The sequence below is a fragment of the Cydia strobilella genome, chromosome Z, assembly GCF_947568885.1.
Source record: "Cydia strobilella chromosome Z, ilCydStro3.1, whole genome shotgun sequence".
Classification (NCBI taxonomy): Eukaryota; Metazoa; Arthropoda; class Insecta; order Lepidoptera; family Tortricidae; genus Cydia; species Cydia strobilella.
In genome coordinates, this window is record NC_086068.1 from 21,816,829 (window position 1) to 21,839,348 (window position 22,520).

Sequence of the window (22,520 nt, forward strand, 5' to 3'; positions counted from 1 at the left end):
GTCGTTAATAAAGAGAGAGGGAAAACTAAACGTCTCGCCGTTGATTTTACAGATGTAGTGGAAATTTCAGAAGGTGTAAAATGTAGTTCAAAACAAGAGGTAGTAGATTCCATGAACGCCAGATTTGTACGCGCTGCATTAGCTTGCGGTGCTCCTCGCGCCGACCTTGACCGCGTGCGCAGTCAGCTGAGCGCAGCGCGTGCACCCGCGGACCGCTCCATGAGACTCGCCCCTTTCACCGTCAAAGAGGTTTACAACATAATCGCGACGCGCATTCCACACAAGTCTACTAAAGATATTTACGACATATCCATGGACTTATTAAATTCTATTGTTCATACCATCACACCCGCGCTAACGCATTTTTACAATACATGCCTTAAAGAAGGATCATACCCCAACTCTTTGAAGGTTAGTAAGATCTCTCCACTCTTTAAGGGCAAAGGGAAAAGAGAGAATATTGATGGGTACAGGCCAGTCTCCATAATACCCTGCGTCGCAAAAGTGCTGGAAAACGGGTTATGCTCTCGGCTAACAGCGTTCCTCGGTGCAACAAACGCATTGTCCGATCGGCAATACGCATACAGATCAGGACGCTGTACGACCGACTTGGCACGCGAGGCTGTGCGCAAAGTCTTCGCCGCGTTGGAGGGGAAACAGCAGGTTGCAATGCTTTGCTGTGACCTCTCCAAAGCGTTTGACGTGGCAGATCACGGCGTTATTGCCGCAAAACTACTGCACTATGGTATATGTGGCAATGCGCACGGCCTCCTCACTGACATTCTCCGAGGCAGATCTCAAGTCGTGGTAGGGGACGGGGGTCAAGTCAGGTCAGAACCGTTGGCTACATCCATGGGCGTGGCCCAGGGCTCGTCAGTGTCTAATATAATTTTTTCATTATTACTGAACGATCTTCCCGAAGCGATAACAGCCGCCGACATTTTAATGTACGCGGATGATGTCGCGGGCATTATATCAGCACCGAATATAGACAGCTTGGAGACACGCCTCAACGATGCTGCGGATCAGTTGTCGAAGTGGTTTAAGTCGAATGGTTTGGCGCTTAACCTCTCCAAAACGCACTTCTTGCACTTTCACGTTGGAGGTCGGACACCGAGGCCACTCCAGATTCAAGCTGACGGCGTCAAAGTGGAGCAGGTTGAGTTCACCACTTTCTTAGGGTTTCAAGTAGACCGTAAGCTGACCTGGATGAACCATATCGACCAGGTGTGTGTGGTAAATTAAGTGGTGCATGCTTTGCCCTTCGCCGCCTAGCAAGCATGGGTCGTACCACGGCATGTCGTACGAAGCTGCTATTTTGCGACAATACATTCGGTGCTGCAGTATGGCGCGGAGATATGGGGGCGCGCCGCCGACTGGCTGCGAGTTTTCCGTCTACAAGAAAGAGCCGTGCGGTGTGTGGCGAAGGTAAGCCAGGATACCTCCGCGAAAGCGTATTTTAAAGAACTGGGTATATGGACTCTGCCGTCAATAGTGATTCAACAAGTCGCTATTTACGTGTATACCAACCTGACTCAATATAAAAAAAACGCGCCGACTCAGCCTGCACGCTACGGAACCCTAACCAACTTCTCCCGGTAAAACGTAGACTAGCAAGGTCCAATAAGCTGACCCACATAATGGGTCCTACTGTATATAATAGGTTGCCGGTGACAGTCACCTCGTCACCGTCGCTGCAATGCTTTAAGGCTAGACTGAGGGCTTGGCTTCTCGAACACACATTCTACAGCTATGACGAATTTTTGAATGTTGAGCTTTAGTATCAATTGTATTATTACATAATTGTTATAGTTTTTTTTTACGAATGTACCTAAATATTATTATTTATTTTAGAATAATTATACAATATAAAAATGACATGTAATATTATAAATATTGTGAATAAATATGATGATATGATATATGATACCATCCATACGCGTCCAGTCTACAAGTTTCAAATACTATGTTAACAATTGTCATAGGTTGTTATCATAACATGAGGTTTTATACCTACTTACTGTTTTTGACGTATTTAGTTTTTCACGTACGAAGTTGTTATTTGTCATGTTTATTGTCGACTTTGACGTTTATTACATTGATTGTCATTTTGGTGTTTGGTAAATAAAGATGTAAAGAGAGAGTTTCGTAAATATATTATCTTTATGCTAATTCATATTGTCATTCACATACGTCATGTTTTGCTAATTAAAACCTACAGACAAGGTTTTATCTATTATTTCAATTTAATTAGCAAATAAAACAAATAATTACGAATGGAAAAATATTTACGCCCTGAGCGGTTTGAAGGAGCCCCATCGCAAGGCACCGCGATCGCAGAATGGGAACATTGGAAGAAGACCTTCGACAACTTCCTCGCGGTGCAAGTTCTCTCTTCCGATCAGGTCAAGCTAAATATTGTAATCAATCACCTATCTCCAAATGTCTATAACTACATAAGCGAGTGTCAAACTTACGAACAAGCAATACGCGTACTAGACGGGATATACGTAAAACCTAAGAACATCCTTTACGCGCGTCATGCTCTCGCTACACGAAAGCAAAACAGTGAAGAGACAATCGACACATATATTCAATCTCTGAAACAATTATCTAAAGACTGTGACTTCACTGCCGTCGATAGCAATACAAACCGGGACGACAATATCCGTGATGCCTTCATATCTCTTCAACAAAAATAAGAGAAAGGCTTCTTGAGAACTTGAGCCTAACATTGGATGAAGCGATACGTTCCCTGCTATGCACAACTACGAACTGCACGCCACATGAGAGGATGTTTCGCCATCCGCGAAATTCACCAAATGGAGTCAATTCCGACATGGCTAACTAGCTCGAACAAGGTTCTTATGCGACGATTTAATCGAACATCGAAGTACCAACCGTTAGTCGAAGAAGTGGAGGTAATAGAAACCAATCCCACTTATTCATACGTACGGACTGAGGATGGACGAGAGACGACTGTGTCCAATCGTCATCTAGCTCCTCTCGGGTGCTGTGAACGAAATATCCCGGGGGATAACGAGTATGTACATGACGACCTCGAAAGAGCATAGTCACCGTCACCTCCATGTTCGCCACCGAGTATGCCGAATTCATCACCGACACACTCGCGCCAAGATTCGCCGTTCGCCACTCTGTCGTCGCAATCGCCATCTGAAATTCTGCAAGAAGTGCCAGAGCCACTGAGCCCTGATGGCAATGAACCCACTGGTGCGGAGCAACCCCGGAGGTCTGACAGAATCCGGAATTCGCCGAAGTATTTATCCGATCATATCTGGCCCGGGTGAATGTGGTGAACCTCTTTACTCTTAGCATTTATTACTTTTCTATCCTACATGCCTAATTCATATTGTCATTCACATACGTCATGTTTTGCTAATTAAAACCTACAGACAAGGTTTTATCTATTATTTCATAAACCAAATGGACCGTTAATAACAAGATTTTTATCAATGTGAGTTGGTGGTGTGAATGAGGGTTAAGAATCACAGGCAAGTGGCAACCAGTCTACAAAGCCCATTAGCAAAGCAACTGGATAACAATCCAAGGTAACTAAGGGACTATAGCGACCCGCCCCGGCTTTGCGCGGGTTACACTAAACCTTAACAAATTATAAACCTAAACCTTCCTCAAGAATCACTCTATTGATAGGTGAAAACCGCATGAAAATCCGTTCAGTAGTGTTTGAGTTTATCGCGAACATAAGTATATACACACAAACAGACAGACGCGGGGGGACTTTGTTTTATAAGGTGTAGTGATTATAGGAGTAAACGGCAGTGGGAAGTCATAATCATAGGTGTCTAAAATAATGCTTTCACTGTTTTGGTATCGCTTGATTAGAAGATTTTTTTGTACCTTAAGGCGGTTCCCTGAGCCAGAAGGCGAAAAATCTCCTTATATGCTGTTTTTATAAGAGGCGTTGTTAATATTTGTACACGTGGAAAAAATATATGTAGTTCTTGACTATATTATCTTTAACAACATAGCTTCTTCTTCTTCTTCTTCTTTTAAAATTATGGCTTCAGCCCAGTGGGACTATTTCGCCAGTATCAAGGTATTAAGAGGTTTAAAAACGACAAAAATTGTACGGTTGTACAAGACAGTGTACGGTGATTTGTTAGCTCTTGTAAATCGATAGCTAGACTTTACAAGAAGCACGTGGACTACCGGCCGTTGACTCCAAGATGGTGGTTAAACGCGCTTCAAAATTAATTCTCCATTCACTGCACACTACCACATTAGTTTACTGTATAGGTATAATAAGCTATCGATATTACACTTTAAACAATATTAATGAGCAAAAAACAAAGTAATTAATCACGATGCTAACTATCAAGATGGCGCTCGAACCGGAAGTCCCAACATAGCTTCCGATACACGAATTATGACACTTCGCTCGATACAATTAATTCCCAAAGTAACTTCTAACTCGGACTTTTAATCCTACTTTACTCGGTTATTTATTATGTGATACTATAAACAAAAAAAGAAGAAAAAACAATCTTAACTTCAGTAGTAATTTCATGGCTTTCGAATTTCGATAGTGTAAGGTAACGTTTTTAAAATAAATAAAAATCGACAAAATTCGATCAAAATTGACACTTGGCGCGTATGATCTTTCCCGTTCTTTCTTGCGAAATGTGACAGTGACAGCGGCAAACCGATGGAACGGCCTTAATAGCTCTATTAAACCCAATACGTCGTAATTACCCAGTCGTCCACTATCGTCTTAAAACCTGTTCGAAATACCATTCAGCAATGATTAAAGCTTTATAGCTAATAAGGCCCTGCATTTCATAGTGTTTGAGATATGCCTTAAATTTAATCCGTCATGTGTACGATATTAGATGGATTACCTACGCACGGGACACTTGCTACCGCAGTTATGACTGCGGGCTTGGCCAATTTTTGATATACATATCTAAAAATAACAGTATCATATCATATCATAGGATATCAGTCATTTGGTATAAAATTTGGAATAATTCATTCAGTAATTTTCGATTTAGAGCAGTTCAAAGTCAAACGATTGTCAAAATTTTTGAACGTTTTCTTATAATTTTTCGAAATGTTACAATATGTTATATATATATATATATATATATATATATATATATATATATATATATATATATATTTGTGATCTACTTACAAAGCCCTTTCGTTTGGTACCCAACATGGTATGATTAAAAGAAAAAAATTGTATCTACTGCCGACTTTATGTCGTCACAGTAACTGATACCAAAGAAAGATATAACTCCGTAATAGATGGATACAGTCTAAGGAAAAAACGTACCTCGAAAATCACGAAAATTTGATTCTCGATCAGATGGCGCCACTAGTTTTGGCCTACTCTCGTGTAGAGGGCGTTGACGGTTTCGTTTGTTATTTATAATTCTAACGCATATCAGTGAAAGAACATGGGTCAAAATCATATAAAAATAATTAATGCAAATAAAAAAATCATTTATCTATATTTAAATACATTTTAACATATTTTTATAAATCTTAATTTTTAGTTTTGAAGTATGTCGATAGATGGCAGTGAATTTACAGTAGTTACAAAATTTACTATGACAGTACCGCTTTATCTTATTATATCCTCTTTGTTTCATAGGTTCTTATTCGCAAACACGAATTCAATTTATGATTACGATTAGTAGCACACTCGGATTAAGTCTAACCTCGAAATCCTTTCAAAGTTATGAAATTTGGTATGTATGTTAATTAAAGGTCTCTTTTTCATGTCCACACTATTTGACATTTGGGGACCTCGAGGAATCGCAGCCATCTTGGAAAATGTGTACCATCCTGGAGAAATTTGCGTTTTACTCTAAACATACGTTCTCTATGAAAATATGGTGTAAGGCAACATTAAAGCTTATTAAATTCTACACAAAACAGTCCTAAATATCTTTGCGGAAAAAATACATCTTGTTATAGAAAATGATAGCTGAATCCAGATTTAGCGTTTTTACCCTTTCAGGGGATATTTTCTTAACATGAAACTTGGAGGAATATGAATTCCACTTTCGTCTATACATTTGTACACGTTCTACCCCAATATCAACATTTTACTCGACTGCGACTTAAACAGAAAGCAGGGTAATGGGTTTAAATACTAAAAATCAGTACACCCTGTAGCTCAGGATACGGGACGGATTTTTAAATGGCATATCGGTAGATTCCTCTTGCCCTTCACAACCTGTTTATACTTGTTTTATTCAAGAAAAATCAATACAGCCGCCTTGAGAGGACGCCGAATATTATATCATATTTTTACTCCTAGCGCCTAAACTATTGAGTGGATTTCAATAAAATAAACATCATTAGATCCATAATTCGTACACGAGTGCTATGCAATACAAATTTACTAAAATAAATGGAGGAAAAATGTTTAGGACTTAAAAATGTAACTACAAAAACAGATTTTAGGTCTTAAATGGGGTTTAAACAATAGTGACAATAATGACATTTGACACCTACAATTTCAGGGATCCCTGTTTGCGTGTCATAAATCAAACGCTATCTTGAAAAGTATAAGTCTTTTTTGGTTTTTCTCGGAATATCTGGGTTTAATGGGAATACTGTGTATGGATATCAAGATATTACGTATCATTTGTGGTATATTGTACAAAAAAAAATCAGTAAGGTATATCGTAGCTAGAGGATACAACCTTGATATTTTGTGTCAATAACTAAACAAATTATACCAACTGATGAAAAGGCGCAGTTAAAGGGTTAAAGAGGTATTTCCCGTTCGATATATGGATATTACGTATCATTTTATGATTAATATGTACCGTATCTGCAGTATAGTTCCATAAGTCTCGTGAAATATGTATTGAAGTAGAACTGTGTCACTGTAAAAAAAAATAATAAAAAAAAAATAATGATATTATTTTCAAAATTGCTTTCTTGGGGTTAGACATGAGGATATCACGTATCATTTGTGGTATATTGTACATAAAAAAAATCAGCCATATCGTGTCTGGAGGAGCCCAAACTTGGTATGTTTCGAAAATTCTTTTTGTTTTAATTAAAAAAAAAATGCCCGAAATGTAATAATGTGATATATTTTTAGAATCGCCTCAAAAAGCCCTTTCGTATGATACCACACTCGATAGGTTTTGGAAAAAAAAATTTTTTAGCCATACAAAAAAAAAATGTTTTACCTCTAGTATGCGTGTCCCAAACGGCTAACCTGTACATCGTTTTGCGGTATTCCTTTGAAATTGGGGTCGAGCGGCTTCCGCTAGTAAATGTCACGTACCTACACGCTACACACTTGCCAGTCCAAAATCCTACAATGTAATATAGGTATTGGTAAATACCTATTAGCAGTGACAACTAAACAAACTGTCGCTCTACTCTTTACTGGTTCTGTTCTGTTCTGTTCTGGTCAGCATCAGCATTATGGTTAGGTATGCTAAGGCTACAGTTAGACTAAGAGAAAAAATAAGAAGCGCATGAAAGGTGTATCTTTAAATTGTTAATTGTTGTTGAGTAGGTACCTACTTAATTTATACATGTAGGTAGTTGTATGCCGGGAGACCCGCAGTTTGCCCGCGGTGAGTCAAAAGAGGGCGCCGGCGCTCTTGGTAGGGGTCCAACAGAGATTTTACACAGATTTTTGATCTGTTACGCGGGTGCATTGGCAAATTAAGTCGATTCTGATGTAAGTAATATTGTAATCATTGCATAGTATAGACATCGACACGATTGAAAAAAAATCTACACTATCTATCAATTACATTACAATGCCATGTATGCCATAATGCGTAGAAATAAGTGCGTCATCATGGGAAAAGGTTAAATAATATAGTTGGTCAAGCAAATCTTGTCAGTAAATAAGAACAAAAAAAAAAACTATACTCATCCACTATTCCATCTCTTTTGGGTGCTAGTACTGGTGTATGACAAAGATAGTAAGATTCTCTCTGTCTATGTTTCAAATGAGACAGTCCTTTGACAAACTATACCTATCTATTTATACATTCTGTCGGACGTGTTCTTCATTTTCTCACGAACGGAACGACGCGATCCATTTAAAAACACTGATCTGTCTGTATGTAGGTATGTAAACACGACACATTGTACTTAAATAAAAAGTTCTTTAATAATTTCGTAAGGCAGTAATTATTGTTTTGGTTCAATTATACAAAACGAAGAAAGTCATGTTAAGTCATGTATTGTAATAATTTCATTTGTCTATTCATCAGCGAGAGCACGCGGCACTAATATAACTTTATCCTGAATTCCTGAGCGCCGTTGCGCTTCCAGGGCGTCGCTGTGGACGTGGTGCCGTCCGCAAAAATACGTCTTCTGTAAACACTGTCGCTTTGAGTGGCAAACCTAAACGTTATTAATTTCGGTTGTTTTGGCTTCAAGTATAAATCAAATATAGCATTTCGTTGCGAATTTTGCTTGTCTCCGCTAGAGTCTGCAGAACTTTCAGAAGTTAAGGGTCTCCAATGCCTGAAACTACTGCTGGTTGTTGTATTTAGATTAGTGACACTTCTCGGAGTAGTGATGGGAGTAATTGGCATTTTAAAACTGCTTGTTGTGAAACTGTTCCGAGACGTGGCTGTGTTCCGTGGTTTAGTCGTATATGCGGTTGCGATTCTACTACGACCTGTGAAGGTATTTGGAGTTGTGGTTGTAATCAAATTTGTGATACTATCACGGGCTGACCGGTTTTTACTTGGCATGACAGTAGTTGTAGATATTAAGGACCTTGCAGAATAAGTCCTGCTGGTTGCAAATGTTTTAAAACTGCCTTTAGTAATTGAAGTCGTTGGTGGTTCTGGTGTCGTAGTTAATCTGAAACCTGAAATAGGATTCTCCGTGGTTGGTATTCTACATCCATGACAGCGGAATCGCTTTTTAGAGGCGTTGTTATCGGATAGGGCCGGCATTCCATTTAACAACTCTACAGATTTAGAATTTCTTATTAATGTAGTATGATACAAATTAGTCGTCCTATCACGAGGTCTTCTTGTGATGGTAGTTTTAACAGTGCTTGGCAGTAACGCCTGCTTTGGTTTCGCGGTGGTGGAGCTTGGCGATGGTCGAGTGTACCAACTGCTGCTTGAAGAAGTCAATGTTTTACTGGTACCCGAACCAAGTTTATTTAAATTAATTACTGTTGTTCTTGCAGGTTTATCAGTCATAAATTTATTTCTTAGTTCATTTTTGTCTATTCTTTTTGACTGGTCTAACTCATGTAAGGCGAAAGTTGAAGTGGGTGGTGACTCTGTCTTTTGATGTGTCCATAGCCCGAAAACTGGGGGTGATAGATCATCGATGTTGCTAAAATGCGTTACTTGCCATTTACTTTCGTAATTTTTGTCTTGAAAGTCTATTTCATTTCTACTATGCCCAGAGTTTGAAGTCATGGAGATGTACGGTGGCATTAATTCGTCAATGCTTTGATTTAATCGCATTGTTAAGTTTGTTCTTCTGGGAACGTCTAAGGCACGTGACTTTTCCATTGATTTAGTACTTGCGTTTTTTAAAGTATCGTCGCAGTCAGCAAGATATTTTTTGGTGTTATGCTTGCAGTGGTGAGGGTAGACAACCCACGCCAAGAAGCCGTCACCCTGCAGCCTGGTGTGCTCCTCGTACACGTGCAGCGCACATGCAACGTCATCGGCGATGTCGTCGTCGCGCAGGGCCTCGCACGAAAGCCCGCAAGCCTTGCCGTCGTCGCACCAGTACACCTGGCTGATCTGCAGCAAGCCGTGGTCTCCGCTGTGAGGATTGCGGGCGGCGGTATCGAAGCGAGACTCGTGGAACGCGATGCAGACCCAGGTGGCGACGTGGTCAGCGCGCACACCGAGGCCGCGCAGGTCGCGCGCTAGCTCGCAGCGCTCGTATACGCGTGCGCCGGCGCCGGCGATCCACAGCGAGAGCATCGCGCACGTCCACCACGCGGCTCTGAGCATCGCGACGCGATTGCGCTCGAAGCGTGCGAGCGCTCTTTTTTATTTTTACAGCCACCTGCGGCGACCCGCATTCGGTATATATCGAAGGCACTATATATTATTAACCGTAATGTTAATCGCTCTTTGGATTAGGGTCTCGACTTTGAGGAAAAAAAATTATTTCAATATTTCAATTTGTTATCTCTCTTACAGAGCGATGGCAGGACGTTAAAAGGACAACATGGCTGGTCACAGCGGTTCACCTTGAAGGAGCGCGTCATCGAAGGCGCAGTGGTACTCATCCGATATCAATAACATGTTTGGCCGAATCGCCTAAAAATACGTAATGTCTAATCCCACCGCTTAAGTAGGTAAATAATAAGCTTCTTTAAATCTTTACTGATAGCAATAGTTCTCTAATTTTAGGCATTGATGCGAAATAAACGGATATCAATACCTATCATCGTTCTGCGTTTTAAATTTATACTGCCGAGTTAGACCACATATTCTAAAATAATTTTCAAACTAAAGACTGTAAACTATACAGGAAGTATTAAATGTCACAAAAAAGTGGATGTTTATGTACATACTCGTACCTACTCGTACTAATACCTGTCCTATGCGTAGAGTAAACATTCGGGTCATGCGGTGACCCGTTGGCCTCAGGTGCTTTATAGTAATATTACGCTCAGAAGTCTTGGCACGATCATAAACACGTCATGTACGAGTAAACCAATACGTCTGACAGAAGAACATAACGCATAAAAAGTCATCGTCATCAATCGTTTAAGTTCTTACGCGCTTTTAGCACCATTTTGTTAACACGATTATGCACTGGGATTTTATTTAGGTACTGTTAATTATAGCCTTATACATGTAATTATAGCCAGTGTATAGATTGTGGGTTCATGCCTATTTAAAAATTATTGCATATATAGCTAACAATCATAATCATAACATCTACATAAGGAAATAATTAAGATTGTTTCGTTGCCTCGAACAGGTAATCGACATGCAATATGGTCTGTGCTGTGCCGTGCATGGTAAATAAGAGAGCCATGTAAACACTTCCTGTCATCAACTTATGTGATTTCTAACTCCATACCGTGAATTAACCAGTTATAGTTTTCAGTTTTGTATTATTTAATTTGACGTTTCGAGCGTGATATTACGTTCTTGGTTTCTGCTGGTAAAATCGATCTCCATTCCGAGCAGTAGAAGTAACATTTAAGAGGCCGGTGTCGATTTTGGAGCAAAAATTTAAAATTGATAGATTTAGTCGTTGAAATTATATACGTTTTGTTACGTAATATCTAAATAACAAGTATTGGTTTCTATTAGCACGTCTTCTCATCTTGCCTTTTAATAATGAGGTCGCGAGCGTGCGTCACCGGTAATATATGACGAGAAGGGGGTTTATAAAAATTCATCAAAAAATTATGGTGGTAAATTATACAAATTGATGTATATGAATAGTTTCAGCAAATGTTGTAAATTGTTTAAGTATCAAAATTACGTTGAATTTAAGTCGATTTTCAGAAAAATTGTCACTTGTTTAGAAGTAATTTCTGGAGAAAATTTAATTAGTTTAACTTTCATTTCCTCAAACTCTAAGTCATATAACAAAAATGTAATCTGATCAGTGTTGGCCGAACGTTAATTGCAATTAACCATTAACCAGTACAAATTGAACCGTAAGCCGTAACGGACGGTTTACAGTTTACGGTTCAATTTGTACTGGTTAATGGTTAATTGCATTAACGTTTCGGCCAACACTGAATCTGATAAAGTTCAAGTACAGAATATGTGTAATACAAATTTACCATTTTTAGCAATCCAAACTTCACGAAATTTACAAATAAGAGCGACAAAATCAGTGCTTTACGCACGTTTACCTAAACGTCCATCAGAAAAAAAATCATCACTAATTTAGTGAGTTTGTTTTCAAAAAATTGATCTGATAAAAGGCAAGATCAGAAGACGCGCTAATAGAGATCAGTAGTTGTTATTTCAATTAGGTAACAAAAGGTGTACAATTTCACCGACTAAATCTATCAATTTTACATTTTTGCGCCTAAAATCGACACCGGCCTCTTAAGGGTCCCACGCCAAGCTCGGTTCTCCATACAAACGTAGTTCCGCTCTCATTTTAAAACGACTAGCTAGTTTGCTCTGAAACTTTGTACTTACTATAGGATAAGGTATATCTATGCCTGTAATTAGTTTATGTAGCTTCAGATACCAAAGTAAAAAAATACTTCGGGCGAGCTTGCCGGGGACTCTTAAGTTTTAATCAGTATTATTCCAAAAATGTTATATTGTTAGTAGGTAAACATTACGGGAACTTCCACTTTACGTAACAAGCTAATTCGAAAAAGGGTAAATTTCTGTGGTGTGTGGTTTGACCATATTTTACTTTGCAGCAATCCGAGAAGCTCGCATGTGCAACTGTGCCGAAATGTCGGGAACTCGTAATATTACCTACATTACTACAGAGGCCGTAAAGTATGGGGTTGCCGGCCGAATAGGATAGTTATGAGGCCGGCAACCCCCTTTCACGCCGAGGTATGAATAGTGCTTTTCTCAAACATGAAATGAAATAAATAAATAAAACTACACGAAATCAAAGTTTTATTTATAGAAAAACTAAAGTAAACAGTAAAATACACACGAAATTTTATTAACACCAAACTAACACGTACCTATATCCTTATCACACGTATATTTTACACGTGTCATGTATTTTTATTACCCGTATATTTTAATGTAGGTAGACATATGAGGTGTGGTTGAATTCGTTAAAATTGTGGTAGTAGTAGTAGTAGTAGTAAACTCTTTATTGTACAAATATACACATTAAAAATTACATGGTACAAATAATAAGATGTACAAAGGCGAACTTATCCCTATGAGGGATCTCTTCCAGTTAACCTTTGAGTAGATGAGAGGAGAAAGTGAAAAGAGGGTGACAAATGTAGCAAAATGTACAACAAGGTACCAGAAAGATAAAGGATATAAATACATACAAAATTAATAGGATAAACATATAATATATTACACAAAAAGGAATGGGGAAAATACACTAAAAATTGGAAAAAAGTAGAAAAATATAAAGCAACATACAATACAAATATAGGCACATTAGTCAATCAGATAACCACAGCTTCTTTAACCTCTCCTTGAACGACGCAAGCGATTGCGCCTGTCTGAGCGAAACTGGCAGCTCATTCCACAGCTTCACTGAACGCACTGCGAAGGACTTGTTGTATCCACGAGATTTGTGAGAGGGGATGGCAAGTGATAAATTCGCGCTAGAACGGAGACGGTGGCCACTGCCTTCAGCCAGAAATTGAAATTTTTGAGAGAGGTATACAGGAGAAGAAGGTGTAAAAAGAACATTGAAGAGAAGAGAAAGAGTGTGAAGATCTCTGCGGCGGCGGATTGGAAGCCAATTGAGTTTATGACGGTAGTAAGATACATGATCGAACTTCCGTAGGCCGAAAATGAATCTTATACAGACATTCTGTAAGCGCTCTAACTTGTCCAAGAGCTCTTCTGTCATGTCAAGATTCACAGCGACGCCGTAGTCGAGTAAAGGCAGTAACAGAGAGCGAGCGAGCATGGCTTTGGTGTCAAGTGGAAGAAAGTTCTGCAGGCGCCTTAAAGAATGGAGCGATCCAAACAGCTTTTTGCTCAATTCAGTGACATGAGGCGCCCAGGAAAGTGTCTGATCCATGGTGACCCCTAGATTTCTGACAGTGGGTGAGAAAGGAATTGGTATACCATCAAAGAAAATTCTAGGTGCCACCTGCTCAGACAATTTGGAGATGTAATAAGGACTTCCAAAAACGATCGCTTGCGACTTCATGGCGTTGACTTTCAACCCGAAAGATGATGTGGTAGTGACATAGGCTATATAAATTTTGAAAATAACGCCCGCTAATGAAAAGAGGGACGTGGGGATTGTTTTTTTTCTTAAGCAATATGGGTACCGAATAAAAGCTAGTAAAAATACTATTTCAACAATATATATGTAAATAGTCAGGTTTTTTATTTGTTTTAATAATAGTTGCAGTATTATACTGTTATTCAACTTGGTATACTTTTTTCTTTTTTGGATATATCCGGTTAATTATTTTTTAACATTATATAGAGGATATTCACAGTTACTTGGTATGTACTTTGGAATAATCTATTCAGTCATTTTCAATTTAGAGCAGTTCAAAGTCAACTGTGCATTGTGAAATTTTTGAACATTTTCTAATAATTTGTTAGACCAAGTAGTGAAAATGTTACAGTATGTTATATATTTGTGATCTACTCACAAAGCCCTTTCATTTGGTTTGGTTCGGTTTGGTTTGGTTTGGTGGCATTTTATGATTCCACTCCAAAATGACGTTTTCATGTATTTTATGTAATGTTCTTTCATTTAATACCCGATAATTAGGACTATTTCTTTGCAGAGCCAACAGGTGAGCCCGTTTTCAATTTTGAGATTTCATGTTGACTATCGCCGTCGCGCTGACGGGGGCGGTACCGCGTAGCGAGGAACTATCCCAGTGTGTGTGGTGCACTCACACAGACGCGCACGCATTTTGCGCTCCCCGCCGGCCTCCGCTCGCCACATACCACGCTATACTTACCCAGTTCTTTTCTTACAAATTTATCCTTCGATTATAACTCGTTCGCTCGCCACCACCACTAAGCGTTTGCTTATTCCCTGTTGTTGTGATTAACTCCTTGATTTTAAGTAACTGAATTCAATATCCTTCTACAACCTGCAATCTAATTAGGTAACATTTCGAGGTACAGAAGAGTAAAAAAACATAACATAACATGGACATACAAGAAAACATTGTTGTATAAAAACATACAAGATAACGGCTGTTAAATTAATCCAATTAAATATTTTTAAATATAAACAAAAATATTAAATTAATATAGTCGTGAGTATTTTAAAAGTAAATATTTAAGATTCAAAGATTCATTTATTTCGTCATCATGGGTTACATAAGGTGTCATTTCAGTAATATATTAGGTCGATGAGCCATGGTGTGCCTTTCGGCGTACGATATAAAAATATAACTATACTAAAATACCTAAGAGTACAAGCTAAAATATTCTAGTAAAAATTTAAAAGTAAAACCTTGACTTTAAACAAACTATTTTACTTATAACTTACTTGGTTCGTATGTATTAGTGTCAAACCTAATTAAAAAAAGAAAGCTATAATTCCCGCGGGAACAATATAGGCCTTTTCCCTTCAGTACACCTGCATAAAATAAGATCTTTTCGAGCAAGTGTGATGAAAAACAAATTTGCCGCTCTCCGGCTACGTTGAATAGAAAAAAAAAGCCTCAGGTTAGACAAAATATCATAACAAAGAAACATGTGACATGTGATATTTCTTACTTTGATATTAATTATACAGTTTTATTAATTGTCCGTTTTTTATTTATGAGTCAGATTTTGATAAAAATAGGTATGTTTGAAGAGCTAATTCTGGTCGGAATAAATATAAAACCCCAATTTGGGACAATAGTCTAGTCTACAAAACGTTCAAGGTGGTGAAAAATATAGTGTAAGCTGTTCGCATAAAAAACCCGCAAATCGATGTACAGGTTACCCGTTTGGTACACGTATACTAGAGGTCAAAACAATTCCTAAAAAAATTCCCTTAGGAGGGGAGTGCTGAAACCTTTTTTTTGCATAATTATTTTTTTTAAATCTATCGGATTCTTCTCTTATCTATCATACGAAAGGGCTTTTTGAAGCGATTCTGAAAATATACCACATCATTACATTTTAGCCATTTTTAGGGTTCCGTACCTCAAAAGGAAAAAACGGAACCCTTATAGGATCACTCGTGCGTCTGTCTGTCTGTCTGTCTGTCCGTCTGTCACAGCCTATTTTCTCCGAAACTACTGGACCAGTTAAGTTGAAATTTGGTTTACATATGTAAGTTTGTGACCCAAAGACGGACATTTAACGTAAACAAATGAATTTTAAACATGGGGGCCACTTTTAGGGGGTAAATGAGAAAATTAAAAATAAAGTATTTCAAACTATATCGTGTTATATATTAAATGAAAGAGCTAATTGTGAGAATCTCTAATACATTTTTTTTATAATTTAGGGATAAACAATTTAGAAGTTTTTCAAGAAAATAGGCAAAAAATGACCATTCCCCCCTTTATCTCCGAAACTACTGGGTCTAAAATTTTGAAAAAAATACACAAAATAGATCTATACCTAAAGCGTGAGTCGGACTTAATTACTCAGTTTTTGATCTGACCCCTACGGGTTTTTTAAAGACATTTCACTCACGTTTCACATAAAAAATACATTGTTTAAATTTTGTAATCTTTCTGATTTTTTGGTACAATATACCACAAATGATACGTGATGTCCTCATATCGAACCCCAAAAAAGCAATTTTAAAAATAACTTTATTTAGTTTTTTTTTTCAATACAAAGTGACACAGGACACAGTTCTACTTCAATACCTATTTTACGAGACTTATGAAACTGTACTGCAGATACGGTACATATTAATCATACAATAATACGTAATATCCATATATCCATCGGGAAATACCTCTTTAACCCTTTAACTTGACCCCAAACTTGGTAGGTTTTAAAAATTCTATTAATTTACAAAAAAAAATTGCTATAATGTAATGATGATACTTTTAGAATCGCCTCAAAAAGCCCTTTCGTATGATATGACACACGATAGGTTTTGAACAAAAAAAAAGTTTTTTTCCATACAAAAAAGAAATGTTTCAGCACACCCCTCCTAAGGGATTTTTTTAAGGAACTGCGGGTCAAAAATTTTGTTTTGACCTCTTAAGGAGGCCACTGACTACCAGTCCGCCGGACGATATCGGCCTGTCAGTTGTTCGGAACTGTCAAATTTTTGTTCTAACTGACAGGCCGATATCGTCCGGCGGACTGAGAAGTCAGTGGGCCCCTTTAGTATGCGTGTGCCAAACGGCTAACCTGTACATCGATTTGCGGTTTTTCATTGAAATTGGGCTTGTACGACTGCCACTAATAGAGATACTAATTCCTAAAAATACGTATGATACTTCATTGGATTCGGAATGATGTCTAGAAACATGTATTCGAAGCGTTTATTCCCATATAAAGTTAAAAATCTATTAACAAAAAACGGCCAAGTGCGAGTCGGACTCGCGCACGAAGGGTTTCGTACCATTACGCAAAAAACGGCAAAAAATCACGTTAGTTGTTTGGGAGCGCCATTTAATTTTTTATTTTATTTTAATGTTGCGTTCATATATTCAGATTTGTGTATGAAAATGTGAAACTATTATTTCTAAAATAAATTATTCGTCCCTAATTTACACAAAATTTATACCAAATTTGATCTCATAGCAACAGATAGGTAGAAATAGAGGCAAACTGGACCGCAGAAGCCGACTTTTCCCCTCCCTTTTTGGGGGGTTGCCAGGACTTAATCTTGTAGCTAGTGCGTCAGCTCAGCTTTGTATGAACCAAGGAATAATAAATAGTGTAAAACCATATCCCCTGAGGCCAAAGTGCATACTCACTTTACTTACTTCGCCTACTAAGAGGCAAATCGCGACTTTGTTATGGTTTATCGATCTTATCACATCACTAGATTATCGACATTCAATGTCGACTATTGCCCATCACTTTTCTGTCTGTGTACGTATTTAGAAACTTGACCCCGCCCCTAAAATTAGTGCGATAAGGTCAACTGCAGCTTAGGCGAAAAATCCTGCGTAAAAATCTCAAAAATCGAGGTTTTGTACTCGACTGTTTCCTCCTCCAAAACTTAACTAATCGTAACCAAATTTGGAAATCTAAATGATTATGAAATTGTCTGTGTCGGACTGTTTTGATTTTTTGGCTAATTGATATCAGTTTTGAATACCACGCCTCTCATTGCGGCATAGTCAGTGAGGCCATTTTTGGCCATGTTTGAAGGGCTCTAGCGCCTTAAAAAACAAAAATATCAAAAAAAGCAAAACACCGACACAGATATTGACAATATTAATCTGTGTTGCAAAAATCATTCCTCTAGCTTCAAAAACCACGGAGGAAACAGTGGAGTACCTTTGTATGGAGAAATGACCACTCCTGTTGGCTCTTATAGTCACAGTTTTTATCGGAAATTCAAAATTTAAGCTGTGACGTATAAGTGAATAACTGGTTTCTTTTATATTATACGCAACATTGTTATAACGTTTTAAGTTGAGTTATAAAATATATATAGGTACATGAACTTTTTTCATTAAAAGTGTTCTTTCTTGTTTGTAGCTCTTAAAATATACATTGTTTTTTAAAAATAATGTATTAACGAATCATTATATATTTAATAACCTTTCGTCTGATGTAGCACACGTGTATATATGACTCATGGTATAGTTATAATTTAGATTTTGCAAATTTCGGTAGTGGTCACAGGTATGATGCCATTATTTGTCACTCAGGCACTATAGAGATTGTCTTCCAGCAGTTTTATGATCCTTTTAACATACTAGAAGCTAATGCGGATTGTCCTGAAACTGACCAATTTCGATTTTTTTAACTTTAATGCATTTGTTTACATTTTGATGCATAATTTTCACATTTTTGGTTTGATTTTGATTTTTTTGATATCAGTGTATGGCTTGAGACATCAGTTTTAATGTTGTAGTACATTGCTTTAACATCTGACTTTTGGTTTGGTTGTAAAACCCAAATAATCGTATTTTTTTTTCATCATTTTGATTTCTTTTTAAATTGCTCTTAATCTATTGTATATTTTGGTACATAATGGAGAAATGAAATATAAAATATTTAGTTGGCTTTCGTTTAATACCCCATACGTGTATGTGCAACCCCCATACATGTAGTTTGGGTGCAATATGCAATATTCGCAACGAGGCGGGAGTCATTTTGATGACGTCATTCCACTGAAGTAGATGGCCGGCGCTGCTGTCTCCCGGCAGTTTTGGAGACCCAGTATACCATGCCCAACATCATACTAAAATTTGGAAGCGGTTTCCGGATCTGAACTATCTCTTCGACTGTTTCCCATAAGGCATAGTACTATATTTCAAAAAAGTGATTGTAGCGCGTTTAAAAAACCGGCCAAGTGCGAGTCGGACTCGCGCACGTAGGGTTCCGTACCATTACGCAAAAAACGGTAAAAAAACCACGTTTGTTGTATGGGAACTCAAATATTTATTTTAATCTGTTTTTAGTATTTGTTGTTATAGCGGCATCAGAAAACATCATCTGTGAAAATTTCAACTATCTAGCTATCACGGTTCATGATATACAGCGTGGTGACAGACAGACGGACAGCGGAGTCTTAGTAATAGGGTCCCGTTTTTACCCTTTGGGTACGGAACCCTAAAAATCACCTCTTATAAATGTTAAACTTTCTACGTGGTTTATCACAAATTCGGTTCAGTATATAAACCGTGAAACAGTAACCTACAGTCCTACAGCATCAGTGTTTCGAACGGTAAGATACATGTGCTTATTAGAGCAACTATATGTACATCTAGTAGGTAATAAGATGAAGAACTAACCGACGCAAGAGTAAAGCTCCTGAGCGCCCGTGAGCAAGCAGCCGTCGGGGCCGGTAATGCCGCGCGTCAGGTTTAGGCAGTAGCAGCCCTCGTGGTTGTCCAGAAACCACTCCCTAGTCCCGTATCGCCACACCGGCACGCCGCGGTATGTGAACGAGGACTCGTAGCGAATCTCCACGGACCTAACAATTAAACAATTGCTTTTAATTAATATTTCTTAATACATTATTCAAAATCAAATAATAACATTTACGAGCTATACTTGCCTACAAATGTCAGGGTTGAAGGCATAAACCGGGTGGTCTTTTTCCAAGAAGGGCGGAAATATTCCCGCGTCAGTCCCTTGGAGCGTATTGCATATGTTAGGCTCGTGTTCATCAAGAGAGCCGTCTTCTCCCTCGGGCCACAGCCGGAGACGATAGCTGTTATCGTAACTGATGATGCGGCCCAAGTCACGGGCATCCTCGACCCCGCGATACACTTTGTAGTTTGCTGACGGTAACTTACTTTTCTGAGAACATAAAATTGTCTAGCTTCGTACAATCGAACGGGTATGTTTATGTATATTATCTGAGGAACAAAATCACAAAATGTATAAAAAACTAAAAAAAAACTCAATCCGACTTCAAAAAGGATGAAATAAAATATTATCCTTTTTAGGGTTCCGTATTTAAGTATGTGCGTTACCAACTGATATGTTTGAAGTCGGTGCCAAGCCAAATTTTGTACAATAAAGTTGTATAGAACTTGCAAATAATGTACGAGTAAACAAACCATTTTACCTTCATTACTTCGTAATCTCGCTCTTTAAAAGGACAACCATGACCTTATCAGTCTATATACTTAAATATTTTATTTTTATAAATTTTTAGTTAAATTAAATGTTAATTATTAATATTTCAGGGAAAATTATCTTCGTAAAAATGTTAGGTTATGTGTTAAACGCTAACAAAATCTGTCATATTTGTTTACATTAATGGCATGTTTCAATATCCTCGAACTCATGTAACTCCTTATTTAAATAATAGCGGGTTAATAAATATGCAATCGCGACGTTCGCTGCATTTTGCTTGCATGCTTTTTGGCATTATAAAAACCATGACGCCCCTCTACCTCTATGAAAAGTTAACTTTTTCACAACGCCATATTAGGGGAGCCATTCGTCTTCTTTGCCCTAGGCACAGCACCGCGGCATTTCGCGGTAGTTTTAAATACTCTGCCACGAAGTGCTGGAAGAATATACCTCCGCCTGTGAGGAACTCATCATCAGTTGGTTCATTTAAATGTAATTTTAAAAAACACACAACTTACAAAAAATATAAATATTGGGTATACTCCTGTGCCATCCCTGCTAGAACGAACACCTCCCATATAATTTATAATCTATTTCACCTTTCGATTAATGACTGTTTAGGTACCGTAATCTGTTATTATTGTTTTTAATTTAATAATAATAATTATGCCTTATTAAATTTACTTGAAGCTTTGCACTGATATAAAATAAAATATTATGTAGTTTAGCGTGTAACTACAGCGCTCTCTCGGAAGGGTTTACACGGAAGACCAGCGTCGAGATCCTTAAGTGGTATCTTGACATAAGCTGAGTGAGACCCTTTCAGTGAAGCTTATTAATAATAAATTGTTCTGTTGTCTATGTAATACCTAAATTTAAGCGTAGAAGAAATGTATTCAGAAATACATTTCTTCTATTCTATTCTATTATATTCTATTCTATTTTCTATTGACAACGACTTTAGATTCATAGTGATTTTGGTGCGACTTGATGAGGATGCAGCTATGCCGGCTATATAAGTATGTACCTACGTTGTATTGCCTTACACGACGACAATGAACGAACTTTCTGTAGGTACTTAAGAAAACACATCAGAACACACGGTCGAACCTTCTTGGTACAGTCCGTACTATGTTTGTCGGCACATTAGTGTAAATCCAATGCGTTTATTTGCCGTTGTATGTTTTAAAGAGCATTATTAACTAATTTTTGAATAGTCCATAGCATGCAAGTCAAGGGATTGGGACTGAGTTTATTTCCTGTCCGTTATCCATAGAACCACATTTCAAAATATAAAACAATTCAATTCAAACATGCCAAATTTCAGCTAAAGCGGTTCAGTTGTTTAGCCATGAAAAGGTAACAAACAGGCCGACAGAATTACTTTCACCTAGACCAGAGTGAATGGGATTTATAGACATAAAGCTGATTATTTTTGACTTGTATTGTTACTTCTTGGCACCGACTTCAAACATATCAGTTGGTAACGCATATACTTAAACACGGAACCCTAAAAAGGATAATATGTTATTTCATCCATTTTGAAGTCGGTTTATCTTTTTTTAAATTAAAGTTTTTATTTTTCCATTTTTAGTTTTAATGTTGTTACATAATTAGAGCATGATGCGCGAGGCAAACAATAAATTATGCGGCATTTATAATAGTCTTGAGGCATGGACGCATATTGTTATTGCGGGTCCAGCGGACGGTGGGACGCGCCTAAATATAGTTTTTCCCCTCACTAGCTCGGAAAGCCGTCTTTTATCCTTTAAAACAAGCGGGGAAAAACGCATTTTATCCACTAGTGGGGAAAGTAATTTGACCTTGGATGGAGCGTGTTTAAGTAGCTTTTGACAGATAACAAAACGTAAAACGCTCATAATAATGGTTCGTTCCATATTAATTATCATTAAATAAATGGTTTGAAAATTTAATAAAAAATACCAAATGTAGCTTTATTTAATGATTGTAAGTCATAAACCTTACATTCATAAGAAACATTTGTTTTTTTTAAATGATGTTGATTGTAATTCTGAACGCACAAGTTGAGTCGACTCCGACACGTAAAAATACACAACTTACAGAGTTTTCTATTATAATATCGTATTATCGTAAAAAAATGAGTGATTTCAGTGATGACGATGATCTAACGCCTGTTATGCGCCCATCATCAGATCAGAACCGAATTAATATGGGACCACCTTGGAG

General features: G+C 37.8%; 2 protein-coding genes across 2 annotated transcripts in view; both read right to left on the reverse strand.

The window, feature by feature from the left end:
- LOC134754486 (sensory neuron membrane protein 2) overlaps positions 1-22,520 on the reverse strand; it is a 67,137-nt gene that overhangs the window by 24,211 nt on the left and 20,406 nt on the right. The window contains exons 5-6 of the mRNA XM_063690820.1: positions 19,786-20,030; positions 19,520-19,701 (exon numbers count right to left, since the gene is read on the reverse strand). Of these exons, the coding sequence (XP_063546890.1) occupies positions 19,520-19,701; positions 19,786-20,030 (427 nt within the window). The remainder of the gene's footprint in view (positions 1-19,519; positions 19,702-19,785; positions 20,031-22,520) is intronic.
- Positions 8,214-9,990, reverse strand: LOC134754274 (mucin-2-like). The gene has a single exon (XM_063690497.1). The coding sequence runs from the start codon at positions 9,969-9,971 to the stop codon at positions 8,262-8,264; it is 1,710 nt and encodes a 569-aa protein (XP_063546567.1). The 5' UTR covers positions 9,972-9,990; the 3' UTR covers positions 8,214-8,261.

Bases quoted from the DNA above. Each gene is read 5' to 3' on its own strand.
- LOC134754274 (XM_063690497.1), bottom strand. From the start codon at position 9,971: ATGCTCAGAGCCGCGTGGTGGACGTGCGCGATGCTCTCGCTGTGGATC.